General features: G+C 38.4%; 1 protein-coding gene across 2 annotated transcripts in view; it reads left to right on the plus strand.

The window, feature by feature from the left end:
- The first annotated feature begins 11180 nt into the window (after nucleotides 1-11180).
- The window catches only part of Stk38 (serine/threonine kinase 38), a 48955-nt gene continuing 35690 nt past the window's right edge, over nucleotides 11181-24445 (plus strand). Inside the window, exons 1-2 of one of the 2 annotated variants that reach the window (XM_026383472.2) lie at nucleotides 11181-11444; nucleotides 17086-17218. In XM_026383472.2, the coding sequence (XP_026239257.1) occupies nucleotides 17088-17218 (131 nt within the window). In that variant the 5' untranslated portion in view covers nucleotides 11181-11444; nucleotides 17086-17087. Of the gene's footprint in view, nucleotides 11445-17082; nucleotides 17219-24445 lie in introns of both variants that reach the window. The other variant, XM_026383471.2, reaches the window with a different exon arrangement.

Genomic DNA, 24445 nt, shown 5'->3' on the forward strand with positions numbered 1-24445 from the left:
TGAAGCTATCCATAGGAGTTGGGTTCATTTTGGCAAAATCATACATGCAAGGAATTTTATTTAATCTCCATTCCTCCTGCCCTCCTTGCTTCCCCTGTTCTCCTTCCTCTGCTCTACTGGTCTTCCTTTCACTCCCCTATGTTTTGAAGTGGGTGGGGGTACCAGGGATTGAATTCGGGGGCACTCCTGAGCCACATCCCCAGCCCTATTTTGTACTTTATTTAGAGACAGGGTCTCACGGAGTTGCTTAGTGCCTCACAGTTGCTCAGATTGGCTTTGAACTTGTAATCCTCCTGTTTCAGCCTGCTGAGCCACTGAGATTACAGGTGTGCATCACTGTATCCGACTTTCACTCCTCTATTTTTGATTGGTACTTTCTACATATACATAAATATGAAACTCCCTTTGATATCTTTATTTTTAAAATTTTTTTTGTAGTTGTAGATGGACAGTATGCCTTGACTTTATTTGTATATGGTGCTAAGGATCAAACCCTGTGCCTCACACATGCTAGGCAAGCGCTCTGCCACTGAGCTACAGCCTCAGCCCTCTTTGATATCTTTATATATGAATATAATATGATTTTAATAAATTAAATCATATTTCTTCCCTTTTCTCATCCTTCCTCCCTTCCCCTCCTTCTACTCTACTGATCTTCTCCTATATATTTATGATATCTAATCCCTCCCACTGCCTTCTTTCCCTTATTTTGGTCTAGTTTCCACATTTGAGTTAGGCACTGTGGCACATGCTTGCAATCCCAGCAGCTTGGGAGGCTGAGGCAAGAGGATCACAGGTTTGAAGCCAGCCTCAGCAACTGTAAGCAATTTAGGGAGAACCTGTCTCTAAACAAACAAACAACAAACAAAAAGGGCTGGGGATATGGTTCAGTGGTTAAGTGCACTGGTACCAAAAAAAAAAAGAGAGAGAGAGAAGGAAAACATTTGACTCTTTCTGGCTTCTTTCTTTCTCTTCCACCTCCCCCTCCCCTTCCCCCCTCCCCCTCCCCCCTGCCTTTCCCCTTCCCCCTCCCCTTCCCCTCCCCCTCCCCTCCCCCTCCCCTCCCCTCCCCTCCCCCTCCCCTTCCTCCTCCTCCTCCTCTTCTTCTTCTCTTTTTTTTTTTTAAAGAGAGAGAGAGAGAAATTTTCAATATTTATTTTTTAGTTTTCGGGGGACACAACATCTTTGTTTGTATGTGGTGCTGAGGATCGAACCCAGGCCGTAAGCATGCCAGGCAAGCGCGTTACCACTTGAGCCACATCCCCAGCCCTTCTTCTTCTTCTTAAATATTTTTTTCAGTTGTAGAAGGATACAATACCTTTATTGTGTTTACTTATTAATATGTGGTACTGAGGATCTAACTTAGTGTCTCACACTTGCCAAGCAAGCGCTCTACCACTGAGCCACAATCCCAGCTCTGTGACTTATTTCACTTAGCATAATGTTCTCCATTTTCATCCACTTCTTGGCAAATGCCATTATTTCACTCTTATTTTTAAAAAATGTTTATTTATTTATTTTTTAGTTGTATACAATACCTTTATTTTGTTTATTTATTTTTATGTGGTGCTGAGCATCGAACCCAGGGCCTCACACGTGGTAGGCAAGCACTCTACCGCTGAGCCACAATCCCAGCCCCTCATTCTTATTTTTGGCTGAGTAAAATTCCCCTGTGTAAATATACCACAGTTTCCTGATCCATTCATCTATTTTTTTTAATATTTATTTTTTAGTTGGACACAATATCTTTATTTATTTATTTTTATGTGGTGCTGAGGATCGAACCCAGGGCCTCACATGTCCTAGGCAAGCGCTCTACTGCTGAGCCACAACCCCAGCCCCCATTCATCTATTTTTTTTCCATTTAATTCAACTTTATTTTTCAAATGTTAATCACAAATCACTAAATTGATTTCACAATACATTAATAGATCATGTTCCACAATTGGAAAAACTAATGATTAAAGTATATCTAGTTCCACTCAGTACTTTGAAATTACTTTTCAGGGCCCATTCATCTATTTTTTAAATATGTTTTTAGTTGAGGGGCTGGGGCTGGGGCTCAGTGGTAGAATGCTTGCCTAGCACGTGTGAGGCACTGGGTTCGATCCTCAGCACCACATAAAAGATAAAATGAAAGTATTATGTTCACTTATAACTAAAAATATTTTTAAAAAATGTTTTTAGGGGCTGGGAATGTGGCTCAAGAGGTAGCGCGCTCACCTGGCATGAGTGCGGCCCGGGTTCGATCCTCCAGCACCACATACAAACAAAGATGTTGTGTCCGCCAAATAACTAATAAATAAATAAATATTTTTAAAAAAATGTTTTTAGTTGGAGACGTACACAATACATTTATTTTGTTTGTTTATATTTAAGTGGTGTGAGGATGGAACCCAGTGCCTCACATATGCTAGGCAAATACTCTTCCACTGAGCCCCAGCCCCAGCCCCAGACTCTCATTCATCTATTGATGGGCATCCGGATCGATTCCACAATTTGGCTATTGTGAATTGTGCTACTATAAACATTGAAGCAGCTATATCGATACAGTCATGCTGACTTTAGTTCTGGATAATACCAAGGAGTGGAATAGCTGGGCCACATGGTGGTTCCATTCTTAGTTTTTGGAGGAATCTCCACACTGCTTTCCAGAGTGGCTATACTAATCTGCAGTCCCCCAATGTTCAGTGTACTTTTTCCCCCACACCCTCGCCAGCATTTACTAGTATTCGACGTACTCTTGATAACTGCCGTTCTGACTGGAGTGAGATGAAATCTTAGTGTAGTTTTGATTTGCATTTCCCTGATTGCGAGAGATGCTGAACATTTTTTTCATATATTTGTTGGCCACCTGCTTCTGAGAAGAGGGAATTCTACCTCAAGAGGGCAACATAGGCCAGTGACAGTGGTGCGTACCTGTGCTTCCAGTGACTCAGGAGGCTGAAGCAGGAGGATCACAAGTTTGAGGACAGACTAGCAAGACCCTGTGTCACGATAAAAAATAGAAAGGACTGGGGATGTAGCTCAGTGGCAAAGCAAAGCATCCTTGGGTTCAATCCCCAATACCAGAAAAACGAAAAAAAAGAGGGCAACAGAAATCCTGACTGAGTGTCCAGCCCGCTGGCCTACCCTGTGGATTTCAGACTTCAAACTTCAAACTCTGGCCTGCTTTTTCTGTCTGCCCTCTATATTTTTATATACACTTTATATCATATTTATATAGAAGTCCCCCTTTATCCTCCATTTCACTTTTCCACAGTCAACCACAGTCTGCAAATATTAAATTGAAAATTCATATTCTGAGGAAAAAAGGGGATATTCATACTTTTTTTTTTTTGGTGCCAAGATTGAGCCCAGGGGTGCTTAACTACCAAGCCACATCCCTAGCCTTTTTAAAATTTTATTAGAGATAGGGTCTTGCTGAGTTGCTCAGGGCCCCTTGTTAAATTGCTGATACTAGTTTTGAACTCAAGATCTTCCTGCCTCAGCCTCCCAAGTCGCTGGGATTACAGGCGTGCACTACCACACCCAGCATGTTGACAGAATTTTAACACATTATTATAGTTATCCTATTTTATTATTGTTGTTAATCTGTTTGTATTTGTGTGTGTGTGTGCGCGTATGTATAAACCAAGGGCCTTATGCATGCTAGACAAGCACTCTATCTCTGAGAAACAGCCCCAGCCCCACTTTTTGTTAAATATATTTTTTTAGTTGTATATGGATACAATGCCTTTATTTATTTATTTTAAATTTTTTTAGTTGTAGATATACACAATATCTTTCATTTTATTTATTTATTTTTATATAGTGCTGAGGATCAAACCCAGGGTTTCGTATGTGCTAGGCAAGTGCTCTACTACTGAGCTATGACTCAACCCCTGTTTATTTATCTTTATGTGGTGCTGAGGATCGAACCCAGGTTCTCATATATGCTAGGCGAGCGCTATACCACTGAGCCATAACCCCAATTCCCCCCAGCCCTTTTTCGAAATTTCATTTTGAGACCAAGTGTTACTAAATTGCCCAAACTAGCTTCAAACTCTCCATCCTCCTGCCTCAGCCTCTTCAGTAACTGGCATTACAGGTGTGCACCACCATGCCTGGCTTGTTGTTAATCTCTTATTGCTCCTAATTTATAAATTAAACTTTTTGTCATAGGTATATATGTGTAGGAAAAAATATTGAGTAAAGCATTCCAAAAAGATGGTTTGGGGCATCTACTGGGGTACTCTGGAGAATCCTTACAAATACAGGGAGTTCCAGGAAGGATAACACTAGAGAGAAAAATGGAGCTAACAGATTGTGAGTTTGACCATAATCTTAGAAATATAAGTTTTGGCAGAGAGCTTGCAGATAAATCAGTGATAGACATTTAGAAACAAAACTAGGGCCAGGCATAGTGGCATTCTCCTATAATACCAGAGATTTGGAAGGCTGAGGCAGGAGGATTACAAATTCAAGGCCAGCCTCAGCAATTTAGTGAGCCCTAAACAACTTAGTTTGACCCTGTCTCAAAATAAAAAAATTTTAAAAAAGGACTAGGTATGTAGGTTAGTGGTAAAGCACCCCTGGATTCAATCCCCAGTACCTACCACAAAAACACCCCCCCACCAAAAAAAAAAAAAAAAAAACTAGGAAAGGAAAAAAAATGAGGCAATTATTAATTCCAGGGAAAACAAAAAATGGTACAAGAAAGTAAGTTGGCTCCATTGTAAAAACTGAATATTGATTTAAAAGGGGTGGCAGTGGTAGAAGAAGTTGTATGGAAATTATGGTATGAGTTAAATCTTCACCTCCAACAAGGAAATTTAAAAAGATCTAAAATAAAAATTTAAGAAATAGCTCTCTAGTGTTAAGTAGAAACAAAGAGGTGAACAGTAGCAGAAACAACCATAAGTACTGAAAGCCTCTGCTAAGTAAATCTAGTGGGAGCCAGAAGGGCAGGAAATTGCTGTTCACCATACGTCTTAAAGATCACCGGATCTCTTCAAGTCTGTACAAGTATTACTCTGATAATTATAAAAATGGAATCAAAAGGTCATGTGGAATCCATGTGGAAAATCTGAAAAGTATAAGAAAGAAAATAACTTTTCATAATCTCTATACTCAGAGAAAGTGTGCATTTTTTTTTTTAGGAACAGAATTATTATTTTGTGACATTAAATGGTCAAACTTTGAGGATTTAAAACAGCACAATTAGATGTATGTGAATAAGTGAGAACAGTATGATTCCGTAACCATATACAGAATAATCCCATATGTGATATTTGTATTAGAAAGTAGTCTGGACCCATGCACGGTGCCACATACCTCTAATCCCAGTTACTTTGGAGGCTGAAGCAAGAGGCCTACAAACTCAAGACCAGCATCAGCAATTTAGTAAGTCCCTGTCTCAAAATAAAAAATAAAAAGGGCTGGGCGGGGATGTGGCTCAGTGGTAGAGTGCTTGCCTAGCACGCACAAGGCCCTGGGTTGGATCCCCAGCACAATTAAAAAGAAAAACAGGGCTGGGGATGTAGCTCAGTGGTAAAGTGCCCAGGGGTTCAGTACCCAGTACCCAAACAAAACAAACATAAAAATGAAAACAAAGAAAGTCGTCTGGAGGTGCAGACTAGTAATGTAGTTCAGTGGTTGAGCATGTGCTTGGCAAGCATGAGGCTGTGGGTTCAATCCCCAGGATGAGCACAGGTGAAAAGAGATACCCACCAAAATGTTACTCCTTGATGGGTATATATATACCCACTGGTAAGTGGTTAGGCGAACAAGGGTCCTTGGATGTCCAACATAAATGTCAGATCAGGCGAGGTGGGCAGTGACCAGAGGAGGCAGATTTAAAAAGGCTACCCAATGAGGCTTTATTGAGATATCACTCCCGGGTGGACAGACAAGAGTGGACAGGAGAAGGGTCTGAGAAGAAACAGCGCGGGAGCTTGACTGGACTGTACTTTTATGGGGCTTACAGCAGGAAGGGAAGGGCTTGGGACAGGAAAAGGTGTTTTTAGAGTACCTTGTCTGATCGGAGTTGGTCAGGGGATCTGGCTGAACTCCAGGATTGGCCAGGGGGTCCTGCTGATTGACAGGCGTTAGTCAGGAGATCCCGATGATTGACAGGCATTTCTGCAGGCACCTGATTCATGTTTCTTTCCCCTGCAGGCTGCTTTGTTCTAAGTCACCACCACTGACCTAACAATAAGGATGCCCTCATTCTCAGGGTTGTATATGAGTGCAGGGGTGGCCTCGAAGAGTGTTTCCTTAAATGTGCCCTAAAGTCTCACAGCATCACCCTACAGGATCATGGGCACATTCCCCTTATTTTTCACCAAAATACATGTTCAAGTTCCTTGCTACGCCAAGCATGGAACTTGCACCAGCGGCATTAGCATCACTCAAGGGCTTGTTCAGAATGCAGAATCTTGGCTCTGCCCCAGACCATTTGAACTGGAATCTGCATTTGGTGTTGTGGTGGTGGTTGTATTGGGGATCAAATCCAAGACCTCATGCCTTCTGGGCTAAGCTACATCCCTAGTTTTAGAATCTGCATTTTCACCAAATTTCAGGGGATTTGTGTGCACTTCTAGTGTGTACCCAGACCAATTCCTGTCCTCCTATGGAAGGAACATGCATATTCAACTGCTGCCATTTCCCCCAGTGGGGGGGGCACACACTGCAATGGGCTACAACAGCCTGTCAATCTGAGAGCTGTGGTTCTTCCCAAGAGGCTGAGATACCGCTGGTCACATAAGTGAATCCCTTAGGACAAAGAACGATTTGGGACAAAGTTTAAAGAGAAAGGAAAGGCTACTGGGTCAGAAACTGAGGAAAACAGCAAGATAAAAAATTCTCACCAAATAACTGAAGTCCCATGTGGAAGAATGATTTAGTACGCTAGAACATTGTATTTTTTCCCTCAGTAGTTTTTGAGAAACCTGTTATAAAACTGAGAAAAGCCTGGGGCTGGGGATATAGCTCAATTGGTAGAGTGCTTGTCTTGTATGCATAAGGCCCTGGGTTCAATCCCCAGCAGTGCCCAAAACAAAAAAAACCTGAGAAGCCTTGATCAAGTGAATGATATTGAAGGCAGAGACAATATAGAATAGGAATATATAGGTACTATCTCTGGTCAGCGTTCTCATTAACCAGAAGACCATAAGGGTGGTTCTGTTGTATTTCAATTCTTCAAATAGATTAGTTATATGAGAAGAGAAGAGCAAAATAATATATACTATCATAGTAGAAATTATTAGCTGGATAACCAAACTTTTATTCCCAACCTCTGTCTTCCTGCCTAACTCCATTGCAGAATAAAAAAGCACTTTTTATGAAAGTTATTATTCTCTTGATTAAAGTGAAAGGTCCAGTTGTAAATACACAAGTTGTGTATCTTTATATATACATATATTTAGTTGTAATTGGACACAATACTTTATTTTTATTTATTTTATTTTTATGTGGTGCTGGTATTATTTATTCAAATAATACCAAGGTTTTCTCTGATATTTTGTGGCAATCTTTTTTTTTTTTTTTTTGCGATACTAGGGATTGAACCCAGGGGGCAGTTTACCACTGAGCTACATACCTAATCTTTTTATTTATTTATTTATTTTGAGACAGGGTCTCACCAAGTTATCCAAGTTGGCCTTAAACTTGTGATCCTCCTCCCGCAGCCTCCTGAGTCACTGGGGCCCCAGGCATGTGTGATTGCATCAGACTTTTGTGTTGTCATACTGGGGATTCTACTCAGGGCCTTGTACATGCTATCCAGTGCTCTACCACTGAGCTACATCTTCAGCTCTTTTGTGGCAATTAGATTGATTAGTTAATTGTGCTACTAGGGATTGAACCCAGGGGTTACCAATGAGCTACATCCCCATCCTTTTTATTTTCTTATTTTGAGACAGGGTTTCATTATGTCACCCAGATTGGCCTCAAGCTTGCTATCCTCCTGCTTCAGCCTCTTGAGTTATAGGCTTGGCTACAGTAACTGGCTTTTGCAGCAAATTTAAAATGGTGAGAGTCTATCTGTAGTCTTTTGGATCTTTGGCTTTAACCCCTGGTACTTCAAATGATGTCACAAAGTGCAGGTGACTTTGCCACACAATCTGTACAATGAATAAAATTACAGCAATGTTACACATTTTTATTTTCAGAAGCCCTTAGACAAGGATAACAAGAGGTTATTGCATTGGTTAGAGTTATTAAGTGCAAATTAAACAAACTAACTCTGGCCAATTGATACAAAAAAGGACTTTTAAACAAAGATATTGAAGCCAGGCATGGTGGCCCTTCCCTATAATCCCAGCTACTCAGGAGGCTGAGGCAGGACAACAAGTTAGTGGGCAGGCTAGGCAACTTACAGAGACCATCTCAAAAATAAAATTAAAAAGGGGAGGGATATAGCTCAATGGTGGAGTACCCCTCGGTTCAATCTCTAGTACTGATTTTTTTAAATATATATATATATAAAGGAAGACATTGAAAAAGGAAAAATAAAGGGTACTGAGTTGTGTGCAGAATTCCAGGGACAACCAGAGAGTCAGGCCTACTGTTAAAGCATGCAAGAACAGGCCTAAAGGCGCTGGGGTTGATGTGTTGGTTGCCAGGTATCCTCAGCACCACATAAAAATAAATAAATAAAATAAACTTATTAAAAAAAAAAAAGAATAGGCCTAAAATCACACTGACGATTTAGTCTGATGAAGAAACTGCTGTCCCCTCTCCTCGGCCCAGATCTTGAAGGTGATATGGCTGATACCACTGACGGTTGACATGTTCGTTGCCAGGTACACATCAACTTCAAAATCTATATGAAGTATCCACCACCCTCACCAGAATGAACTGAGTGATCTTTCCAGAACCCGGGCAGGGATGAGATGAACAGGTAAGCAAAACCTTGTTTCTTGGGTACAAGATTTAAGAAATGGGGGGTTGGAAAGCTCAGTTTAATCAAGATAAGTAATATTTCAATGCAATATTAAAAAAATAAAAATGAAAAACATTTTATGATGAACAAAATATCAAAATTAAAAATAAAGGCAAGGGCTGGGGTTATGGCTCAGGGTAAAGTACTGGGTTCAATCCTCAGCACCATATAAAAAATAATTAAAGGTTTTATGTCCATCTACAACTAAAAAAGGTATTAAATAAAAATAAAGGCAAGATCTCACAATACTAGGATGAGAGAGAGGCAAGAGCAGGTTAGATCATCTTAGTTTCCAATTCATTGTCTGGGGCGGATGTAAGCAATTAGTAGCATCTAGGTTCCGTGTCCTCTATCTGCCAGGGAGACTAGAAGACAGGATATATCAAATTTTCAGTTTTGATGTTGAGAAGAGGGGTAGTCTACCATTGGGCTACATCCCAACTCCTTGACAATAAGAAAGGAGTTCAGTTGCTTGGGTGGCAAAAAGAACAAAAATGATTCCCACCAACTCGAGAGGCTGAGGCTGGAGGATTGCAAGTTCAGGTTTAGCCTCTGCAGTTTAGCTGAGACTCTGTTTCAAAAAAGGGCTGGGGATGTAGTTCAGTGGCTGAGTAATCCTGGATTCAATTCCCAGTACCGAAAACAACAATGACACCACCTACTATAATTTTTGGAGCCTTGATAAAATTTCGTCTCTTGGGTTTGTGAAAGGAGATCAGCAAGAATATTCTTGCTATTTTGGGGAAAACTTTAATGTTTATTAGAGTTGGGGTACAGACAAATTGATATAAGATAACTGAGAACAGAGAATGAAATTCTCTGAAACTGGGAAGGTTTCAAGGAGAAGGTAAGGTTTGAGCTGGATTTCAGAAGAAGGAAAAACAGGGGAAGAAGAGCATTGGATCTGCAGTCAGGAAATAGGGTTCCCTGCTTGGCTACTACTGGTCTTAGTAGCTATGAGAATTCAAGCAGATCACTTAGCTTCTCTATTTATAGTTTATCTGTAAAAACTCACCCTATGCGACCTGCTTAAGAATTGTGATGATCAACTGAGACTGAATGAGTACAAGCTATTCCTAAACTGTAAAGTATTAAGTAAACGTTTGACTGTTATTCAGTGGCTAATTAAGGATGGATAAGATTTTGAAAGGTGGCTTTGAGGAAGAGATACCTCTGGGCAGAGAATGAAAGGTAGAGTGATTTTCTCTGAGGCTAGCCAAAAGGAAACCGGGCTTTGACAAAGACAGCAGTCAACTCAAGGCCTTTTCACACCATTAAGAGGAACCCTGGGACCTGTACATCCACGAAGGAGAAAACCAAGTCCCAGGGTCTCATCACAGTTGTAGGAGAATGGGGAACCATAATACCACAAAATGTGGGAGAATGACTGAGAGCACATACTTTGTCACTTCCTAGATTGCAGGGACAAGGTCTAACTCATCTTTGTTTCCAGAAGTCTGACACTGTGCTCAATTCACAGGGACTGAATCAGTGTTTAAATGCTAATGAACTTTGGACCTACCTTGGTCTAAGTAGTCGGGTAGCATTGAAAAGTAGTTTTTTTGTGTGTGTGTGTGTGTGCACAGTGGGCCACTCTCCCAGCAGCCATAGCCTAAACCTATGAAGCTCACCTGATTCCAGGTAGAGCACGTTAATTTTTACTTTAAGGAAGAGTAGGTGGGGTGAAGAGTTCCAGCCAACTTACTGCTTGCTACAATGATAGGAAATCAAGGAGGGTGGAGAAAACTATACGATGATTATATTTCATAGAATTACACACACACACACACACACACACACACACACACACAGACACACACCCGCACAGAAATACATACCAAACTGGCTAAATCCGAGTAATGTTTGTCATACAGTTAATTGTATTTTGCCAATGTCAATTTCCTGGATTTGATAATGCTGCACCTTATGTAAGATGCTGAGAGAGGCTGGGTGGGTGTTGGGTATACGAAACTTCTCTGTATTAATTTTGTAACTTCTTGTGCGCCTACAATTATTTCAAAACAAAAAGTAAAAATCCAAAACAAAACAAGGGGAACTTCCCCAGTCCAGCCCAACGCAGCCCAGCCCAGCCCACCCCGAGACCGCCCCAAACCGCACACCAGAAGCTCGCAAGCGGGAGAAACCCGGCGAGGGCTGAGGGGTGAAGGTGGGTGGGGCGGAACCGCACACGCGCAGTTCGGCAACCCCGCCTCGCGGCCAGCGACTCGCGCACGCGCAGTTTTGGTCCCGGGCCGCCGCGGCAGCCCCTTTCAGCGGCCGGGGACCGGTTGCCTTGGCCCCTCTGTGCCGCCGTCTTTTCCGGCAGTTGGGGCGCTTCCTGTTGTCCTTCTCCCGCAACCGCTGCACCGCGCCTACCTCAGAGCCGCTCGAGAGTCCCATCCCTTCTTCTGGCCGGCCGGCTGCTGCCACTGAGGCTTCTCCGGTTCGCGCGTCTAGACCGCTGGCCGGGCGGGTGCCTGCGGCTGTCGGCTGCCAGTCCTGCCTCCCCGGGGCTTTGGTGAGTGTCTGGCTGTCGCCGTCTCTGTGCCATCCCGGGCTCTCCCTTCATCTCGCCCTCTTCTCTATTCCTTCTGGGCTCTCCCCTCCCTCTGGCGCCCTCTTTCTAGCCCTGTCCTTTGAGCCCTCGGCCCCCTCCTCAGCCTCCTGTCAGTCTCCCGAGACTCCTGGTGGTCCTCTCCACAGTTCCCAGTCTCAGGCTCCCCACCCTGGCCTTTCTCTTTCTCTGTGTGCAGTCGGGGCGGGGAGCCAGGCTCTCCTTTCCATGTTGCCAGCTTTGTCTGCTCGCTGCCAACTATCAAATTCCCCCTGGGATCTCGGTCATCACCATTTTTCACCTCCTTTTCCTTTATCTGGGGTTTAAGAACCCGGGAACCGTTGTTCCAGGTAGAGAAGTCGAAACCTACTTTGGAGTGGTTTGGTTAGTTTTAGGATACTGGGTTTCTGATAGTTTTAAAATCACCGAAAATGTAGGGAAGGCATTTAAGGAAGAGGCGGAAAAGGAACGGAGCCGAAAGAAAGGAAAAAAGTCAATAAGAAGTTAGAGGAAATTCTGTGTTGGAAAATGTGCATAATGGCTAATAGACCAGATTTCCCTCTGCACTCTGAGACACCTAAAAGACATGACAAGGAACTTATCTTTCTGTAAAACATACAAAGGAAGGTCGGAGTGAAGTAGACCTAATGCTGCCTCTTCCTTTCAGCTCACTTGGCTGTGAATTAGCTGACTGGTACATATGATTCCCCAAACACAAAACCACCACCACCACAAGAACAGATTGCCCTCTGCACCCCAAACATAGGTAGCAGCTCCCTCCTATGAGGACAATTCCATCCTCCAACTCTGCATACAAAGTCAGCTCTATCCCAATCCTCCCCCATCATACATACATACTCTCATCTCCTAGGAATGGACATCAAAAATGAATGTTTTTCCTAGTTAATGGTTTTTAAAGGTGCTTATTAAGTGCACAGCACTATGTATGAGATGGGGCAAGAATATTAAAACAAGTATAGGCCGGCTGGGGCTGTAACTGAGTGGCAAAGCACTTGCCTAGCGTGTGTGAGGCACTGGGTTTGGTCCTTAACACCATATAAAAATAAATAAATAAATAAATAAAGGCATGCTGTCCATCTACAACAACAACAAAAAAATGTAAGAAAAAAAAAAAAACGAGTATAGGACACAGTGTTTGCTTTCCAATGGCTTAAGGTTCAGGATAGATCAGACATAAATGTGACTCTTAAGGAAGTCTTAGCCCCAAGGTTGAATTATCCAAATGAGAGATAATGAATTGTTAGTCACAAAGAAGTAAAGTATTGGTGAAAGAAAGGTTATTTAAGAAGTATCAGTAGCATTATAAAATCAACCAGCCAAACTACTGTCTAGTTTGAATAAAACTGTGGTTTTTATTTGGCCACCTTTTGAGTGCTTCTGACTTTTATGAGGATCACATGCTTTCACAGATTTTTAAAAACTCTGAAGGATTTCTCACCTTCCTATTACTCCCTAATTCTTCAGGGTTGAAGGAAAATGGAATACCTAGGACAAGGAGTCCAGTGGCTTGTGGGTTAGGGCAGGAAAATGCGACTTATGGAAAGCACGAGGTAAAGCCCCTTCATATAAAAAGTGCTTGGTTGGCCTAGTCAACTTATAAATCGCTATTGGGCAATATTAATTGAATTTTTGATTACAAGTTATTGGAATTAGGCTAAATCTTATATGTGTGGAAGAAGAGAAGGAAGAGGAAGATTTGTAGGCAAATCAAAAGAAACAACTTTCACCTTTACATTAGAGACTGTATGTGAAGATTGAAATGTGACTGTATGTGAGGATGTATGCTAAAGAATTTGTTGGCCTGATGTATGAGTATCTTTGAGTACACTTAATATCCTGTTGACCCATTTTTTTTTTTTTTAACGTGTGTGGTCCTAGGAAGTGAACCCAGAGATGCTTTACTACTGAGTTATATCCCCAGCTGTTTTTGTTTTTTGAGACAGGGCCTTGCTAAATTGCTGAGGTTGGCCTCAAATTTGCAATCATCCTGCTTCAGCCTCCAGAGTTGCTGGGATTGCAAGCTTGTGTCACCAAGCCTGACTCCTATTGATCTTTTTAAGTTTAGGATACTAACAGTGACTTAAATGAGTCAAAACTTTTTGGGGCTGGAGTAGTGGCTCAGGGGTAGAGAACTTGCCTGGCATGTGTGAGGTCCTGGGTTCGATCCTAAGCACCACATATAAATAAAATAAATAAATAAAGTAAAAAAATCTATTAAAACAAAACAAAACAAAAACTTTTTTTTGCCATTTTTTTTATGTACTTATTAGTGTAAATATACTTTGTTCTTTTAGCTTTGTTGACAATGAAAAATCATTTACATGCTCATTTCACGTTTATTAATTGCATTGTTTGTCTTAGACTTAAATACTCTCAGGTTGTCATATTTTCCTGTTGAAATAATTTCAGTTGTTAAAATGTAACTACATTTATGTAAAGTGTCTCCAGAAATTTTTGAACAAGGAATAGTCCTCAGCTCTCTCTTGCTTTTGACTTCGTTTTTAGATCTGGTTTTAACTTTCTTTCCAAACGCACTGTAGAGTGCATGTGGTTTTCATTGTGGGTGGAGGGTTCACAGACTGACAAATAAGGAACCACACCCAAGCTTCATAAACCAGAGGTTTTATAAAATTCCTCTACTGATACTCAAAAAACATTTGAATTTGCTCTGGTATTGGTAGAAACTTTCCCATTTTAAAAATACAGTAAAGTAGCTCTGAACATAATATCTTTTAAAAATATTAGTGCATTTTAATTATTCAGAATAATGAGTTTCATTGTGGCATATTCTTACATGCAAATAACTTCCTTTGATCATATCCAATCTCTATTCTCTTCTATTTATTTATTTATTTTTCGACGGACACAACATCTTTGTTGGTATGTGGTGCTGAGGATCGAACCCGGGCGCACGCATGCCAGGCGAGCACGCTACCACTTGAGCCACATCCCCAGCCCCTCTATTCTCTTCTTTATTCTCCCTCTCCCTGCAATGCCTTGAATTTGTTATTACTGTTTTTTTTTTTTTTTTAAGTATTGGGAATTGAACCCAGGGCACTCTACACTGTACTCCTAGTCCTTTTTATTTTTTATTTTGAGACAAGGTTTTGCTAAGTTGCTGAGGGTTTCAAAAAGTTGCTGAGACTATCTTCCTGATGCAGCTTCCCAAGTTGCTGGAATTACAGGGCCATGTCACCATGCCTGGCTTACTGATCATTTTTGCACCTCATGAATCAAAATGTTTGACACTGCCAGGTGTGGTGGTGCACACCCATAATCCCAGTGACTCTTGAGGTTGCGGCAGGAGGATCACAAGTGCAAGGCCAGCCTCAGCAATTTAGCAAGACCCTATCTCAAGATAAAAATAAAACAGCTGGAGATATAGTTCAGTGGTAAAGCACCCCTGGGTTCAATCCCAGTAAAAAGGAGCTACATTCCCAGCCCACCCCCACTTTTATTTATTTATTTATTTTAAAAATATTTATTCTTAAGTTTTAGGTGGAAACAGTATCTTTACATTTATATGGTGCTGAGGATCAAACCCAGGGCCTTGTGCATGCTAGGTGAGCACTCTACCATGAGCCACAACCCCCAGCCCCTTTTATTTATTTTTTACTTTTTTGAGAGAGGGTCTTGTTAAGTTACTCAGGCTGACCTTGAACTTGTGATCATCTTGTATCAGTCTTCCAAGCTGCTTGGCAGGCATGTGTCACTGTGACTGGTGGGATTTTTTAAAACATGATTTTCACCTTAGTATCTTGTTTAAATACTGCTAATGTTAAGCCTTTTTTTTTTTTTTTTTAGTAATAGCAAGTGTTTGCATAATCCTTATATGCTTTAATTTAATCCATGAAACAATTTAAAAATCCGCTAAGTATTAAGAGGCAAAACCTTGAGTTCTCAGTGGCTCATGCTTCTAATCCCAGCTACAGGAGAGACTGAGGCAGGAGGATGGACATTCAAGGCCAACCTTCGAAACTTAGAGAAACCCTGTCTCAAATAAGATTTAAGGGGGAAAAAAAAAGGCTGGGGATTTAACTTAGAATTTAATCCCTTGTACCACAAAATAGAATATATATATATATATATTTTTTTTTTAACTCTTTTTTTTAATATTTATTTTTTAGGTATAGATGGACACAACACAATGCCTTTATTTTTATTTTTTGCTGAGAATCGAACCTGGGTCCTGCTCATGCTAGGCAAGCACTCTACCGCTGAGCCACAATCTCAGCCCAAGAATATATTTTAATTGTCTTATTATTTCATTTTAGGCTTTTTCATACTTCCAGTTCTGTTATATATTCACATTATTTCTGGTTTTTCTTTGTCATTGTAATGCTGCATTGAACCCCATTACTTGTGAATCTTTATGGATCTATTTTAATTTCTTCAAGATTTCCAATTTCTACAGTAAAACAAAATCTGTGATTAAAATGATTATTTGTACATATATTTGTGCTCTGACATAGCCTTAAGGTATTTGATAAATATTTGTTGATTATTTGAATTTATAAGTTAAAGATCTATAAATGAAGCAATATTACAAAGAGTATTACAAATATATTTTACATCTTTTTTCTTTTGTGGTCCTTGGGATTAAACTCAGGCCTGTTACCACTTAGCAACACCCCCTAGCCCTTTTTATTTTATTTTGGGACAGAGTCTCACTAGGTTTCCCAGGTTAGCCTTGACCTTTCCACCCTCCTGCCTCAGCCTCCTGAGAGAATCACTGGCATTACAGGAGTGCACCACCATACCTGGTTTACTGTATGTACTTAATTTATGTATGTTGTATTGGTATCTTCTTTTTCTTTCTGAAAATGTAATACTGTGTTGTAAAGATATGTTCATGTGGCTTGTAAGTACAAGTAGAGTTGCTTCTGTGTTGCATGGTATTTCTTAGTATGCATTCACTGCATTTCATTTAATTATTTCCTTACTGAATTGCTTCCAACCTCTCTTAACACAAATGATGGCATAATGAACATCCTTTCTGTAAAGCACATCCTGTGTATGTCCCCTCAAAAGCCTGTGTGGTCGTTTCTGTAGTCCTTATACCCTAAAGATGGAGTTTTTCAGTCACAGAACCTTAATATATATTTATTTTCATCAAATATTCTGTTTGGGGGCTGGGGATGTGGCTCAAGCGGTAGCGCGCTCGCCTGGCATGCGTGCGGCCCGGGTTCGATCCTCAGCACCACATACCAACAAAGATGTTGTGTCTGCCGAGAACTGAAAAATAAATATTAAAAATTCTCTCTCTCTCTCTCACTCTCTCTTTAAAAAAAAAAAAAAATTCTGTTTGGGGCTGGGATTGTAGCTCAGTGGTAGAGCGCGCTTACCTGGCATTGTGTGAGGCCCTGGGTTCGAGTCTCAGCATCACATTAAAAAAATAAATAAATAAAAACAAAGATATTGTGTCCATCTACAACTAAAAAAAATATTTTAAAAAATTCTGTTTGACTTGTTACATGTTATCTTCTTGTCCTCTGGAAAACTTATGCCAATTTACATTTTTACCAGTGAGGTAGGAGAGAGGATTCTAACTCTAAAAGTAAAACCTCTTTTTTGTTTCTAGAAGCCATGGCAATGACAGGCTCAACACCTTGCTCTTCCATGAGTAATCATACAAAGGAAAGGGTGACAATGACCAAAGTGACATTGGAGAATTTTTATAGCAACCTTATCGCTCAACATGAAGAACGAGAAATGAGGTAAAGAATTCTGTTTGAAAAAATTGTATCATGGTTGTTGCATTCATGTCTAATATCATAAAACACACTTGATATTGTTGAAAGGAGACCAGATTAGCACAGCCGTTTTATAGCCTCTCTCACTATAATGGAATGACAGTGTAAAGGATTTCCAAATTTGCCATTAACCCACTTATTTCTACATTTCAATTACATAATATTCTATTGCATTATAAAGAAAAAATAATTAGGCCAGATCATTGGAGTTCATTGTTATGGTAGTGTGATGTGATGGATAGAACAGCCTCTTGGAATCAAACCCCAGTTAAGAGTCCTGAATCTATATCATTTAATAGCTATCTGCTGTTGAAACTAGTTCCTTAGTCTTTCTATATGTCAGTTTCCCCATCAAGAAATGGGAATAATTCTGCCTGTCTTATAGAATTGCTGTGGGGTTGTTTTGAATACCCATCATAGTAATCACCTAGTTAGTAGTAATAGTTTCAGTTATTGTTGACTAATCTGGTATACACTATCCATGTGGTAATTCATAATTAAAAATATTTTCTGGGGGCTGGGGTTGTGGCTCAGCAGTAGAGCACTCGCCTAGCATGTGCAAGGCCCTGGGTTCAATCCTCAGCAACATAATAAAGGTATTGTATCCAACTACAACTAAAAAATAAATATAAATTTTTTTTTCTGCAATGTTTTATTATAAAGTATTCAGAAGTACAGAAAGGTTGAAAGAATTGTATGATGAATACATGTATTTGTATCAATCATCTAGAGTCCATGATTATCATTTATTATATTTGCTTTATCACATATCTGTCTTTCCATCCCTCTCTCTATTCATTATCCATATTTCAAAGTATGTTGCAAACATCAATATTTTTTAGTTCTGAATATTTGTGCTTGTATAACATAACTAGAGTTTAATATTTATATGTATATATTTGGGGGTGAATGCAGTGAAAGGCATAAGTCGAAGGATACCATGTGATAAGGTTTTACAAATGCATACACCTGTGAAACTTAAAATCCTTACCAAGATACAGAACATTACCATCCTCCTAGAAAGTTATTTCATGCCTTTTGCTCCTTGGGCAGCCACTGTTGTGATTATACAAATGGAATATGTAAATGAACTCATATACAAAGTACTTATCTAAGTGAGACATCTTTCATTCAGCATAATTTTTTTTTGTGTGTGTATGTGTAACTGGGGATGGAACCCAAGGGCGCTGTACTACTGAGCTGCATCCCACCTCTTTTTTTTTTTTTTTAAATAATTTTTTTAAGTTGTTGATGGACCTTTATTTTATTTATTTATTTATATGCAGTGCTGAGAATTGAATCCAGTGCCTCACACATACCAGGCAAGTGCTGTACCACTGAGCCACAACCCCAGCCTTATCTCCATCTCTTTTTATTTTTCACTTTGAGACCAGATCTCACTAAGTTGCTGAGACTGGCCTTGAATTTGTGATCCTTCTGCCTCAACCTCCATCGTTGCTGGGATTTACAGGCATGAGGCACCACTCTGGCTTTCACTGTGATTTTAATTTGCATTTCTCTGATAATTAATGATGTTAAAACATTTTATGTTTTTTTTTGATCATTTGGATATCTTCCTATGTGAAGTGAAGTGTTTGTTGATTTTTATTTTTATTTTTTTTACCACTTAAAAAATTGCCAGGTGTGGTGGCACATGCTTGTAATCCCATCAAAACTCAGGTGGCTGAGGCAGAAGATTGAAGTTCAATGCCAGCCTTAGCAATTTAGTGAGGCTAACCTTCCGCCTCAGCCTTCTGAGTTGCTGGGATTATAGGCATGTACCATCATGCCTGACTGTCATTTAAAACATTTTTTAAAATTAATTAATTTATTTTTTAATTGTAGTTGGACACAATATTTTTAATTAATTTATTTATTTTTATGTGGTGCTGAGGATCCAACCCAGGGCCTCACACGTGTTAGGCGAATGCTCTTCCGCTGAGCCATAACCCCAGCCCTGTCATTTAAAATTTTGATGAAATAAAATATGGCATTTTTTTCTTTTATGGTAATTGTTTCCTGTGATCCCTTAAGAAACCTTTGCCTATGCCCAAGTAATAAAAATGTTCTGTTTTTTTCTGAACATTTTTAGATTTAGCTTTTTCATTTAGTTCTATGATCCATCTTAAATAATTGTGTGTATAGTTGAGATTTAACTTTTTTTCCTAATGGGTATCCCGTTATTTTAGCATGTTTGTTGAAAAAATTTTTTCCTCTTAAACTGCTTTGGCACTTTTCTTGAAAATCAAATGACCGTATATAAGGGTGAGTCTCTTTCTTGGGCTCTCTATACCAGTATCACACCATTTTGATTACTGTAGCTTTGTAGTAAGTTTTGAAGTAAGGTAGTCCTCCTACTTTTTATGTTTTTCTTTTTTTCTGAGATTTCTTTGGACATTGTAGGCTCTTCACATTTCCATGTTAATTTTAGAATCAGTTTGTCAGTTTCTACAGAAAAGCCTAATGGAATTGTGATTGGAGTAATATAGAATCTATAGATTAATTTGGGGAGGACTGACATGTTAACAATATTGAACATGGACATGGTATATATTTCCATTTTTTAGGTCTCCCTTAATTTTTCTCAGCAGTGTTTTATAATTTTCATGTGTAAATCATATTCACCTATTGCTAGCATTTTTTAAAAAAATTTTATTTTATTTATTTATTTTTTGGGGTGCTGAGGATTGAACCTCACACATGCTAGGCAAGTGCTCTACCGCTGATCCACAATCCCAGCCCCTAGCATTTCTTTTTAAAAAAAAATATTTTTAGTCATGGATGGACACAATATCTTTATTTATTTAGTTAGTTATTTACTTATGTTAATATTTATTTTTTAGTTTTTGGTGGACACAACATCTTTGTGTTTGTATGTGGTGCTGAGGATCGAACCCAGGCCGCACGCATGCCAGGCAAGCGCGATACCGCTTGAGCCACATCCCCAGCCCCATCTTTATTTATTTTTATGTGGTGTTGAGAATAGAACCCAGTGCCTCATGTGTGCCAAGCAAGCACTCTACCACTGAGCTACAACCCCAGCCCTTCTAGTACTTTTTATTCTATTGTACATAAATATTTGAAATTTTCTTTGTCCAGAAAATTTGCTAGTACATAGAAATATAATGTTTTTTATATTGACCTTGTATCCTGCAAGTTTCTAACTTACTTATTCTAGTTTTATTTTTGTTTTTTAAAGATTCCTTAGGATTTTCTGTGTAAACAATCATGTCATATTCAAATGTAGAAGTTTTATTGTTTTTCCCCCCACTGTATTTACTTTTTCTTGCTTTATGGTACTGACTGGCACTTCTAGTGCAACCATTTTTTAATAAAAATGGTGGGAGTGAACACCTTTGTTCTACTACTAGTTTAAGAGGTAACACATTATTTTACTGTTAGTTATGTTAATTGTAGGTTTTTCAGAGATGTTCTTTATAAGTTGAGGAAGTTTCCTTGTTTTTATTTGGCTGTGAGTTTTTATCATGAGTGAGTGTTATATTTTGTCAAATGTAGTTTCTGTATCTTTGAAATGATCATACTGTTTTACTCCTTTTTTAATTTTAATTTTATTTTGTATTATTATTAGTATTATTATGGTACTGGGGATTGAACTCAGGAGTTCAGGGGTACTTTATCACTGATCTGCATCTCTAGCTCTTTAAAAAAAAAATTCCCCCCCATTTTTTTTGGTACCAGAGATTGAACCCAGGGGCTTTTTACCACTGGTCACATCCCAGTGGTAAAAATAATATAGAATCTGTAGATCAATTTGGGGAGGATTGACATGTTAACAATATTGAACATGGACATGGTATATATTTCCATTTTTTTAGGTCTATAACAATGTTATATTGTAACTTATCCTAAGAATATACCCCTTTTTTACTTTTGAGATAGGGTCTTGCTAAATTGCTTGAGGCCTCAGTAAGTTGCTGAGGCTGCCTTTGAACTTGTGATCCTCCTGCCTCAGCCTCCCAAGTTGCTGGTGCACAGGTGTGCACCACCATGCCTGGCCTTTCTTTCTTTTTTTTTTTTTTCCTTAAACATTTTAAATAAGATATTTAATATTTTTTTTAACCTTTATTTCATTTATTTGTTTTTATGTGGTGCTGAGGGTCGAGCTCAGTGCCTCACACATGTCAGGCAAGCACTTACCACTGTGCCCCAACCCCAGCCTTTATTTGTTCTTTTTAGTTATATATTATTAGGATTCTTTTGAACATAACTATAAAAGATTTAATTTTTTTTCTTTTGCCACAGGGTCTCACTAAATTGTAAGGCTGGCCTCAAATGGCCTCTTGAGTTGTTGGGATTACAGGCATGCACCACTGTACCCAGAACCTTTATTCTATTAATATGGAGAATTACATAGACATTTATTGAAAGATAAATTTTTTCATTTAGTATATCTTCAGGTGTGTGAAAATTGTTGGAGATAGTTACTGTCAAATATAACACTCTTGAAACCAGAGTTTCAGGGATCATAATTATAACGCAAATGCTTATGAAATCTGATTTAGTTACTGTTTTATTTTATTTTAATCAGCTGGTTTTTAATCCTATTGGCTCTACTTTAACTATGGTTTATCTTGATATACATCTCATTCCCCAGGAACAAGGTGATATTTTGTTTTTTTACATTATTAATAAATGTTATATTGTAATTTATCCTAAGAATATACCCCCAAATGGGCAGTCGTCAGTGATTTTTTTTCTTTTTGGGAGTCCTAAGAAGAAAAGACTGGTCAAAAGCTTTGGTGGTTTTGCCTTTTTTTTTTTTTTTTTTTTTTAAAGACAAAATTAATCAAGAGGATGGTGCTGAACTTGGTGTACTCCCAGCTGTTTGGGAGGCTGCAGCATAAGGATTCCAAATTTGAGGTCAGCTTGGGCAAATTAGCAAGACCTTGTCTCAAAATTCAAAATAACAAAAGTTGGGGATGTAGCTCAGTGGTAGAGCACCCCTGAGTTTAATTTCTAGTACTAGGAAATTTAATTCCTAGTTAAAAAAAAAAAAAGGAGAGAGAGAGAGAGAAAGAGGGAGATGATAAGAAAAGAATGTTAGACATTTAAAAGAATTAGAAAATGTGATAATTTGTAATTATTAAATCACATTTTTTCATTTAGAAAAAGCATTTTTTTATTTAAAAAAAAACAGTAGATGCTTGCTTGCTTCCTTCCTTCCTGCCTTCCTTTCTTTCTTGACGATGCTGGGGATTGAACTCAGGGACTGGTACGTGCTAGGTAAGGTTTTCCACTGAGATATATCCCCAGTCACCAATATTTTGAGTCTTTAAAAAATTAATGCTCCTTGTAGATCTTTTCATTTTGTACCCTCCTTTTTGAATATGAGTTGGATTTGTGTTAATTTATACAGTTTAATAAATTTTGGGTTTATTGATAGAATATTAAAAAATAGCAACAATAGCTATTAGCAAAAGTTATCTCAGTAGTAAGTAAACCAAAGTTATACTGTCAGAAATGAGTTTTCAAGCTTTTTGATGTTATAGGGAAATACAGAACCTTGTTAGACATAATATATAATGAGGCTAATATATAATGAGGGTTTGAAATTAGGTTTAGGCACTTCTAAAAAATATTTAAATAAATTTTGGCAGAATTTTATTTCCAATAAATGGGACTCAAATTATATGTTCATTTTTTAAAAATTGAATGCAAAATTAATTGGGTTACAGTATTCAATGATAAATTATAATAGAATAAGATTTATATTATAAGAAGTTGACATACTACAAACAGAAGACACACTGTGTGATTTCATTCCTAGTGAAAAGGAAGTTTTGAATATGGTAAGCATTCACTATTTGTTCAGCTGGACATAAAATTTACATGATTCTATGAATATTTAAATAAAGTGGAACTCATAATCTGTATTAAAAAAGGTTTGCAAATACGTTTATATGTACTCAAAGTGCCATCTTTATAATCTGAGAACACTAAGGCAAACCCACTTACCCATCTCCTTTTTTAAGAATACATTGAATATTTTAATGTTTTCCATCAAAGAGTATGCATGTCTAAGTCAGACTAGTTCATCTTTTTTTTTTTTTTTTTTTTTGGTGGTGCTGGGTATTGAACCCAGGGCCTTGTGCATATGAGGCAAGCACTCATATTAACTGTAGTTCACCTTTTTAATATACATGGCTGTAAGCAAAGTCAAAACTTACTGAAGAAAGTCCCTTTAGCAACAATGGGTATTATCCATCATCCAAACTCTTGTTTCATTTTTGGCTGTGCTGGGGAACACAGGGCCTCAGAAGCACCTTAGCACTGAGCTTCACCACCAGCCATTATCCACAGTTTTATAAAGAATTCTGCTTAGATTTTTAAATATGTGCACAAAATGTTACATGGGCAGATTAATAATTATATTTTTGATAATTTAAGTTCTCAGATTTAACTTAAAAATAATAATGTCCATAACTTTTTTTAAGAGACCTCTGATACTATTTTAAAACAATTAGAATTGATGTCCTAAAAAGGCACTGTTTAAACATTTCATCATGTAGTAATCTGGACACATTTTTGAGAGTTAGAATTTCCTCTGTCAGAATAATAGTAACAACAACAACTACTCTTACTTGGATTCTTTGTTGTTTTAGTTGTAGATAAATAAATAAAAATAAAGGTATTGTATCTATTTTTATGTGATGCTGTGGATCAAACCCAGTGCCTCACATGTACTAGGCAAGTGTTCTACCACTAAGCCACAACCAGATTCTGCCTTTCTTAAAAGCCAATTTATCTTGTCTTTACAAAAGGGACCAATAAAACAGTGAAAAACTGAAAAAAAAAAAAAAAAAAAAAGAATTTCCTCTGTCAAATAAATTATCCCCCCAAAGAAAGCGTATTTTATTGAAATATTTCAATTAACCTGACCTTTACACATTTAACAATCCTGTTTTCAGAAATTCATACTTTTGAACATAACTTACACAATTGGGGTGGTATATTTTAAGATGAGGCTGTAATACAAATTTTCTTGTGCCTTATCTGGGTACTTTTTAGAACTCTAATATTTGACATATATGTAACTTTTGCACTGTTCCATATTAGGAGAGCACTAGGTTATATTTTAAATAAAGAACTTTTGCATGGGGGAGATATGCAAAGTCTAAAGATAGAAGAAAGAATAAAATTCATTTGGGAATCATTTCCTGTATACAAGTA

The sequence above is a fragment of the Urocitellus parryii genome, chromosome 8, assembly GCF_045843805.1.
Source record: "Urocitellus parryii isolate mUroPar1 chromosome 8, mUroPar1.hap1, whole genome shotgun sequence".
Classification (NCBI taxonomy): Eukaryota; Metazoa; Chordata; class Mammalia; order Rodentia; family Sciuridae; genus Urocitellus; species Urocitellus parryii.